Source organism: Mandrillus leucophaeus, unplaced genomic scaffold (assembly GCF_000951045.1).
Source record: "Mandrillus leucophaeus isolate KB7577 unplaced genomic scaffold, Mleu.le_1.0 Scaffold306, whole genome shotgun sequence".
Taxonomy (NCBI): Eukaryota; Metazoa; Chordata; class Mammalia; order Primates; family Cercopithecidae; genus Mandrillus; species Mandrillus leucophaeus.
The window spans coordinates 1,121,344-1,131,026 of NW_012103210.1; the positions used below are offsets into that span (position 1 = coordinate 1,121,344).

Sequence of the window (9,683 nt, forward strand, 5' to 3'; positions counted from 1 at the left end):
TTTTTTTTTTTTTTTTTAGAGATAGTCTCTTGCTGTGTTGCCCAGGCTGGAGTACAGTGGTGCAATCACAGCTCACTGCCGTCTCAAACTCCTGGGGTTAGGGAATCCTCCCACTTCAGCCTCCCATGTAGCTAGGACTGTAGCATGTGCCACCACACCTCGCTAATTTATGTAACTTTTTTTTTTTGTAGAGACAGGGTCTGGCTATGTCACCCAGGCTGGTCTCAAACTCCTGACCTCAAGCAACACTCCCACCTTAGCCCCTCAAAGTGCTGGGATTACAGGCATGAGCCACCATACGTGGTTCAACATATTCTATATTGGCTAAATATAGCATTTAATATAAAAGATTCGAGATTGCACACACACACACACACACACACAAAAGCAGCATTACAAAATAATTATCGTTTTCTGCTATAAAATAAGGGATCTCTTTTCATTAAAAGATACTTTGGAGGCCAGGTGAGGTGGCTCGCACCTGTAATCCCAGCACTTTGGGAGGCTGAGGTGGGCGGATTGCCTAAGTTGGAATTTGAGACCAGCCTGGGCAACATGGCAAACCCCGTTTCTACCAAAAACAAACAAACAAAAAAGATAAGACACTTTTGGGGGAAATCCTGAAAGCGCTGCTTCTGAAGAAATTAGAAATAACAAGATTTCTGCGTTCTACTTTAATCTTCTGCTTTGAAATTTCCGACTTGTTTCCGCGTATCTCTTCCTTGGGTGCCATGTGTTAGCCACCCGAGTTCTTAACTGAATAGCTGTTAAATTCTTAGCTGAAAACTCACTCTTGCCTTTTTTGTTCTTAAATTCGTTCCCATTCTACAATACAATAAGACAGAAAAAAAAAACACACCGCATACCTTCCGTCTTTCAGCGTGTTCACGATGAATCGGTGAATCTGGCAAACGCAGTTGCTGGACAGTCGTTCTTGCTCCACCAGGGGGTTCAACTGTGTTGCCAACATGAAAGCTGAAAAGCACAGAGATTTCTTCAGCCTCCAAAATCCTGCAGTCTTAAGAATCTGAAAGCTACTCATACCTGTCCTAGTGAAGAAAAACGCCTTACATACGTTCCTGAAATGAAAACTAGTCAGACTCTACATAGTGAAAAACTGTGTATTTTGCTGTTAAACATTTGCTGCTCCTCTTAAATGAGTGAATTTGCTAAAGTGGTCAAAATCATTTAAAAATTCTCTCCTTTCTCCCCTTTATAGCTTCCGACACAGAAATAAAACCCCCAAACAGGAAAGTATAGGGCAGCTAACCCATCACGCTCACTGATGTCAACATCATCCTTAGGGAAATTAATCAGAGAAAACACAGAACACCAGTTAGAGAAAATTAATTAAGCCAAGTGGCAGCTTTCCACTACCTCTAGTCTATTGTTGGAATGCTGACAGCTGCAATTCTGTCTGAATGAAGTACACAGCCAAGCAAGTATGGACTTCATGAATGCCCCCAAATTATGGCAACCAAAGGGCTGGGTGTGCTTCTATTATTTAAATACTCACACATTTCTAGATGGATACACCATACTCACAGGACAGAGTGTTCAATCCATCACTCATAAGCAGTCGATAACGCGGCGGACTATTCCCCGTAGTAATGGGACGGATGTTCTAGGACAGAAAACTTGATTGATTAGCCAGGTTGTCTGCCCCGTCCCCAGGGATAAGTAAACCGAAGTGGCAGGAGAGTGAGTTTGCCATTAGTTCAACACAAACTGAACTGTTTGCCCATTCTCTTGACACCTAAATCCAAGTAAAAGAAAATTGGATTTGATGATTTTCCCACTCACCTCTCCACTAACATTATTAAACACAATACAGAGGGAAGTAAAACGAGCTGCCTGTACTCTTGAGTTCTGACTCAAATTTGGCTGAAAATCAATTACCAAAATAAATAAATAAATAAATGAGGCACCCAATATACACAAGGTGTTTTGTAGGAAATGTGCTAAAAATACAAAATGAACAAAAAGTATCCTTGTCCTGAAGGGGCTAACGACTAGGGTAGAGATGGAGGCACAGAGACCCAAGTGACATGTGCCCATGATCAGGTGGCAGAGCTGAGACCTTCATCCCCACCTGAGAGAGACCAGAGGCAGGTTTCCAAAGGAAGTGCAATCTGCGCACAGAGGCCCACGCTGACCCACAGCTAGTGCGCTGCAGCAGAGACCCAGCAGACCGGCTGACCGAAAACCTGCAGGCGGGAGCCCACATTCTGCCTCTATTTTTCGAAACTCCCACTGAAGTACAAGAACCCCTTAAACAAATGATGTGTTAACTGAAGAATGTTAAGGAGACAAGTTCATATTAGATGTATTTCTGGAAGTCATATAAAAGGCTGATGTGAACGAGACAAACCCAAGGGCACAAAGGCAAGTTGCACCACAGTCATCTATCAACGGCGAGGAGGGAGTGAGGCAAAGCCTTCAATCTGAACCTCCAAAGACGGTAGAACTTAGCAGCTCACGTAGTAATATTTTCAAAAAGCCTGGCTCCTTTCAGGGGTACAAAGGAGACTGGCCTATTTTTTGTGACAAGGCGGGGAATTTCCAAAAGTGGACAAATCTGTCCGTCCTTCATCAGACGTAATTTATAATCAGCTGACTCTAATGAAGTTGACAAGGGACACACAGGTACTTACGATGACTTGGAGGATGGGCTTTATGGATGTATCCCCCTGCTGCATGATGGCCTGAGGGAGTAAAAACAGGTTTGTGTGAGATATGCACTCAAAGTATGAAGAAAATGACATGTTTTTATAGTTCGTATTTGGAATATACAGATAAGATTGTTAAAAGAGCCTATTCAGAGCCTGTCAGCTGAAATGTCTAGTTGATCACTCTGGACAAATCATAAAATGGTAAGAGGGAGATACGTGTTTTACAACAAGGAAACACAGTACATCTCTAACACCGGTATCACGTATGTATTCATTATTCATAACAGCACATTCATTTCCCTCTGGTACTCATTAACAGGGAATTAGATAAATAAATTCTATACATATTAAAGAGATAATAAGGGAATGTTAGGAACAACTTTATAAAACAACCAAGATAAAGTGGATAAACCTCTCGAAAAATACAAATTATCAAAACTGATACAAAAGAAAATCTATGTAGCTCTATATCTATTAAAGAAATTGAATTTATAATTCTAAATATTCCAAAAGAGAACACTCTAGGTCCAGATGGCTTTACTGGTGAATTCTAACATTTAAGAAAAAACAAACAAACAAACAAAAACTTGCATAAATTATTTCAGAAAACAGAAAAGACAAGACTTTCTTTCCAAGTCATTTTATGATGTTACGTTTACTACGACAGGAAAAAAAAAAAAAAAAGACCACCCCATGCAGTGGTTCATGCCTATAATCCTAGCACTTTGGGAGGCCGAGGTGGGAGGACTGTTTTTAGCCCAAGACTTCAAGACCAGCCTAGGCAACATAGCGAGACTCTGTCTAAAAAAAAAAAAAAAAAAAATCTTCAACAAAATAATAGCAAATCAAATCCAGCACTATATAAAATGGGTAATATGTCATGACCAAGTGTGATTTAGTCAAGGAAGGCAAGGTTTATTCAACAACTCAAAAATCAATGTAATTTGTCACATTCACAGAATACAGAAAAATCATTATCAACTGAACAGATACAGAAAAGGCAACACTTATTCATTATAAAGTCTTAGCAAACTAGGCATAGAAGTAATGCTTAAACTGATAGCTGACATCTACAAAAAAAATCTATGGTTACCATCACACTTAACAGTAAAAGACAATCACAGGCTACTAAGATCGGGAACAAGGCAAGGATATACCTCTTAACATCTTTATTCAACGTGGTATTAGAGGTTCTAACTCATGAAATAAGGCAAGGGAAAAATGGGCATAAAGATTAAAAAGGAACTGGCCGGCACGGTGGCTCATGCTTGTAATCCCAGCACTCTGAGAGGCCAAAGCAGGCAGATCACTTGAGGTCAGGAGTTCGAGACCAGCCTGGCCAACATGGTGAAACCCTGATTCTTCCAAAAATTAAAAACTTAGCCGGGCGTGATAGTACATGCCTGTAATCCCAGCTGCTGGGGAGGCTGAGACAGGAGAATCGCTCGAACGCAGGAGGCGGAGGTTGGAGGGAGCTGAGATCGCGCCACTGCACCGCAGCCTGGGCGACAGAGTGAGGCTCCCTCTCCAAATAAAAAATAAAAATATTAAAAAGGAACAAATAAAACTTCCTTTATTTGTAGACAACATGATCCTTTACATAGAAAATCCTACGGTATCTATAAAAACTAGTAAGTTGATTTAGCAAGTTTGCAGGACACAAGGTGGGTATGGAAAAATCACGTGTATTTCAATATACTAGCAATAAACAACTGAAGAATGAAATTTTCAAAAATGCCACTTAGACACCATCAAAAAAAAATTTATTTTTTGAGATAGTCTCGCTCTGTCGTGCTAGAGTGCAGTGGCGCAATCTCAGCTCACGGCAACCTCTAACGCCCGGGTTCAAGCAGTTCTCCAGCTGCAGCCTCCTGAGTAGCTGGGGTTACAGGCGTGCACCACCACATTTGGCTAATTTTTGTATTTTTGTAGAGATGGGGTTTCACCGTGTTGGTCAGGCTGGTCTCGAACTCCTGACCTCTAGTGATCTGCCCGCCTCAGCCTCCCAAAGTGCTGGGATTACAGGTGTGAGCCACCACACGGGGTCTCAAAAGTAAATTATTTAGGGATATATTTAACAGTACGTATGTAAGAACTGCACACTGAAAACTACCAACAAGGCTCATGCTTATAATCTCAGCACTTTCCGAGACGGAAGGAGGAGGATCACTTGAGCCCAGGAGTTTGAGACCAGTCTGGGCAACATAAGGAGACCTGCCTCTATAAAAAGTTAGCCAGGTGGGGCCGGGCGCGGTGGCTCACACTTATAATCCCAGCACTGTGGGAGGCCAAGGCGGGCGGATCACGAGGTCAGGAGATTGAGACCATACTGGCTAACATGGTGAAACCCTGTCTCTACTAAAAATACAAAAAAATAGCCAGAAGTGGTGGTACACGCCCATAGTCCCAGCTACTCAGGAGGCTGAGGCAGGAGATAGGCTTGAACCTGGGAGGCGGAGGTTGCAGTGAGCCAAGATTGCGCTATGGCACTCCAGTCTGGGTGACAGAGAATCCATCTCAAAAGATAAAAATATATATATTAGCCAGGTATGTAGTGCCTACCTGTAGTCCCAGCTACTCAGAAAGCTGAGGAAGAATCAGCCCAGGAGGTCTAGGCTGTAGTGAACTGTGATTGCACCACTGCACTACAGCCTGGATGACAAAGCAAGACCATGTCTCAAAACAAACATCTGTTTTCATTTTCTTTTTCTTTTCTTATTGTACTTTGTTTCTCTATACTTCAGCGGATGCAAAGGGTTCAGTACTTCGGGAGGCTGAGACAGGAGGATTGCTTGAGGTCAGGAGTTCGAGACCAGCCTGGCCAACATGGCAAAACCCCATCTCTACAAAAAATACAAAAAGTAGCTGGGTGTGGTGGCACACGCCTGCAGTCCCAGCTACTCGAGAGGCTGAGGTGGGAGGATTGCTTGCATCTGGGAAGCAGAGGTTACAGTAAGGTGAGATGGCACCACTGTACTCTAGCCTGAATGACAGAGTAAAGCCCTGTCTCAAAAAAAAAAAAAAAAAAAAAACAATTAGCTGGGCGTAGTGGTCCCAGCTACTTGGAGGGTGAGGTGGGAGGATCACTTGAGCCAGGGAGATAAAGCTGCAGTAAACTATGATTATGTATGTCACCGCACTCCAGCCTGGGTGACTGAGTGAGATCCTGCCTCAAAAAATAAAAATAAAAATAAAAATAAGAAATGAAGCTGGAGGCCAGGCACGGTGGCTCAGGCCTATACTCCCAGCATTTTCGGAGGCCGAGGCAGGCGGATCACATGAGGTTGGGAGTTCGAGACTAGCCTGGCCAGCATAGTGAAACCCCATCTCTACTAAAAATACCAAAATTAGCTGGGTGTGGTGGCGGGGGCCTGTAATCCCAGCTGTACAGGAGGCTGAGGTAGGAGAACTGCTTGAACCCGAGAGGTAGAGGTTGCAGTGAGCACTGCACCACTGCAGCCTGGGTGACAGAGTGAGACTCCGCCTCAAAAAAAAAAGAAAGAAATGAAGCTGCAGAATTTACAATGCCAAATTTCAACATTTATTATAAATCTGCAATTTTTATGACAATGTGGTATTGACGTAAGCACCAACATAGAAATCAATTGCAGAACAGACATTCCAGAAATAGAGATATACACATATACAGTCCATTGATTTTATCTAAAGTGACTAAGTCACTCAATGTAACAGGATAGTCTTTTCAATAAACAGGGCTGGAACAACTGAATATCTATATTTAAAAAAAGATCTATATATCATAGATAAAATAGTAAACTTGAAATGCATCATGGACCACAAGACAAGGCTAAAACTATAAAACTTCTGGAAGAAAACACAGTATAAAAGATTTGTGACCTTGGGTGGGGTAGGCAAAGATTTCTTTTTTTTATTTTTTTGAGACTGAGTTTCACTCTTGTTGCCCAGGCTGAAGTGCAATGGCACGATCCTGGCTCACCGCAACCTCCGCCTCCTGGGTTCAAACCATTCTCCTCCTCCATTCTACTCAGCCTCCCGAGTAGCTGGGATTACAGGCACCCATCACCACGCCCCACTAATTTTGTATTTTTAGTAGAGACAAGATTTCTCCATGTTGGGCAGGCTGGTCTCGAACTCCCGACCTCAGGTGATCCACCCGCCTCAGCCTCTCAAAGTGCAGGGATTACAGGCGTGAGCCACCGCGCCCAGCCTAGCAAAGATTTCTTAGGACACACAAATACAAGTCTGCAAAAAACAAAACAAAAACAGACAAAAAACCACAACCTGATAACCTGGACTTCACCAAAATTTAAAAGCGTACTTCAAAAAAAGAAAATTTCAAAAAAGAAAAAGCAAGTCACAGATTGGGAGAAAATATATGTAATATTTATATTTAACAAAAGACCTATCAAGAATAAAGAATTCTTACAATGCTTTAACAAGCGCAAAACCCAGTTTTTAGGTGAACAAAAGACGTGAACAGACACTTCTTTTGTGAACATATACAAATGGCCAGTAAGCCCATGAAAAGATGCTCATTAGTCACCAGAGAAATACAAATTAAAACCACAGTGAGATACCTTTATACTTTCACTAGACTACTCAAGATCAAAGACTGATGACTGGCAAGGACATGGAGCAACTAGAATTCTCATAATCACACTGGAAAAGTTTGGCAATTTCTTTTAAACATTCAGTTACCTATGACCCAGCAATGACGTGCCTAGATATTTATCCCAGAGAAATGAAAACATATTTCCACAAAAAGATTTGTACTTAAATGGTCATAGCATCTTCATTTAAGCCAAACGATGAAAATAACCCAAATGTGCAATAATAAACAAATTTTGTTATAGTCACACAATGGAATACTACTGAGCAATACAAAAGTGCAAATTACTGAATTAACATGGATAAAGCTCAAAAACCATTTTGGTCCACAGTGGTGGCTTATGCCTGTAATCCCAACACTTCGGGAGGCCAAGGTGGGAGGATCACTTGAGCCCAGGAGTTCAAGATCATCCTGGACAACACACCAAGACCCCATCTCTACAAAAAATATTTTTAGGCCGGGTGTGGTAGCTCACGCCTGTAATCCCCGCACTTTGCGAAGCCAACGTGGGTGGATCACGAGGTCAAGAGATCGAGACCATCCTGACCAATATGGTGAAACTCCGTCTCTACTAAAAATACAAAAATTCATCAGGCATAGCTACTCGGGAGGCTGAGGCAGGAGAATCGCTTGAACCCAGGAGGCAAAGGTTGCAGTGAGCTGAGGTCACGCCACTGCACTCCAGACTGGCAACAGAGCAAGACTGCGTCTCAAAAAAAAAAAAAAAAAATTTTTTTTTTTTAAATTAGCCAAGAGTGGTGACATGCACCTGTAGTCCCAGCTACTCAGGAGGCTGAGGTGTGAGGATCTCTTAAGTTCAGGAGGTCAAGGCTGGAGTGAGTCATGACTGTGTCACTGTACTCCAGCCTGGGTGACAGAGACCCTACCTCTGGAAAAAAAAACAAAAAAACTGCTGAAAGAAGCCAGACACAAAAGGGTAGATATTATTTGATTCCATTTATATGAAGTCTTAGGAAAGTCAAAACTGACCTACAGAGAGAAACCAGAACACTGACTGCCTCAGGTGAGGATGGAGGTGGGGAAGGAGCAGGAGGAGGGGTGCACTGATGGAACTATTCTGTATCTCCATTGCGGCAATGCAGTTACAGGGGTGCGTACATTTGTCAAAGTTCATCAATCTGTACACTTAAAATAGGTGCGATTTGGCTGGGCGTGGTGTCTCATGCCTGTAAATTCCAGCACTTCGGGAGGCCAAGGTGGGCAGATCATGTGAGGTCAGAAGGTTGAGACCAGCCTGGCCAACATGGCAAAACCCTGTCTCTACTAAAAGTACAAAAATTAGCCAGGCAAGGTGGCATGCACCTATAACCCCAGCTATTAAGGAGGCTGAGGCATGAGAATTGCTTGAACCTGGGAGGCAGAGGTTGCAGTGAGCTGACACTGCGCCACTGCACTCCAGCCTGGGCAACAGGAGACTCTGTTTAAAAAAAAAAAAAAAAGGTACAATTTACTATATGTAAGTGAAATGTCAATGACAGTGATTTTTCTAAAAAGCAGTTATTTCTGTGGAATAGAAGTGGACAAGGTAGGGCAGAAGGTCAGTAATTACATTAAACACCTCTTTCTTTCTTCTTTATAAATGAAATAGAGACAGGATCTTGCTATGTTGCCCAGCCTGGTATCAAACTCCTTCTTGGCCTCAAGGGATCCTCCTGCCTTAGCCTCCCCAAGTGACATTAACACATGTGAGCCACCATGCCCGGCCATAAACACTGTTCTGTTCTGTTTGATTTTAAAACCACACGCATATATGAGAGGAATTGAAAAAGTACATGAAAAATGTGCATTATAAAAAAACTATCCATGCATTTCAAAAATTTTTTGCACTGAAATAAACTCATACGAACTTGTTATACCGTGTCTGAACAAGATCTAGTGTGAGGCACTAAGAAGGATTAGACATCAATTTGAAAAGAGTCCCATCAGAGCAACACGAATTCTGCTAAAATGGAAGCAACAATGAACACCAAATTCAAGGTGAAGCTTGGGTGGAAGAAGGGTGAAATCACCAATGCTTTATGAAAGAAAAGTATATGGGGACAATGCTCCAAAGAAACCAGCTGTTTACAAATGGATAACTCATTTTAAGGGACAAGGCCAGGCACAGTGGCTCATGCCTATAATCCCAAAGACTTGGGAGGCAAGGCAGCAGAGCTGTTTGGAGGCCAAGAGTTCGAGACTAGCTTAGGCAAGATGGTGAAACCCCATCTCTACACAAAATTTTAAAAAAAAATTAGCTGGGCACGGTGGCATGCACCTGTAGTCCCAGCTACTCCAGAGGCTGGGGTGGGAGGATCACTTGAGCCCAGGAGTTAGAGGTTGCAGTGAGCTATGATCGTACCACTACACTCTAGCCTGAGAGACAAAAAACGAGACTGTCATTTAAAAAAAAAAAAAAA

At 42.5% G+C, this 9,683-nt stretch overlaps 1 protein-coding gene across 1 annotated transcript in view; it reads right to left on the minus strand.

Annotated features, from left to right (window-relative positions):
- Positions 1–2,765, minus strand: part of RPA1 (replication protein A1, 70kDa) — a 77,634-nt gene extending 74,869 nt beyond the window's left edge. The window contains 3 exon segments of the mRNA XM_011987281.1: positions 858–975; positions 1,546–1,624; positions 2,655–2,765. Coding sequence (XP_011842671.1) covers positions 858–975; positions 1,546–1,624; positions 2,655–2,765 — 308 coding nt within the window.
- Between the last annotated feature and the right edge of the window lie 6,918 nt (positions 2,766–9,683).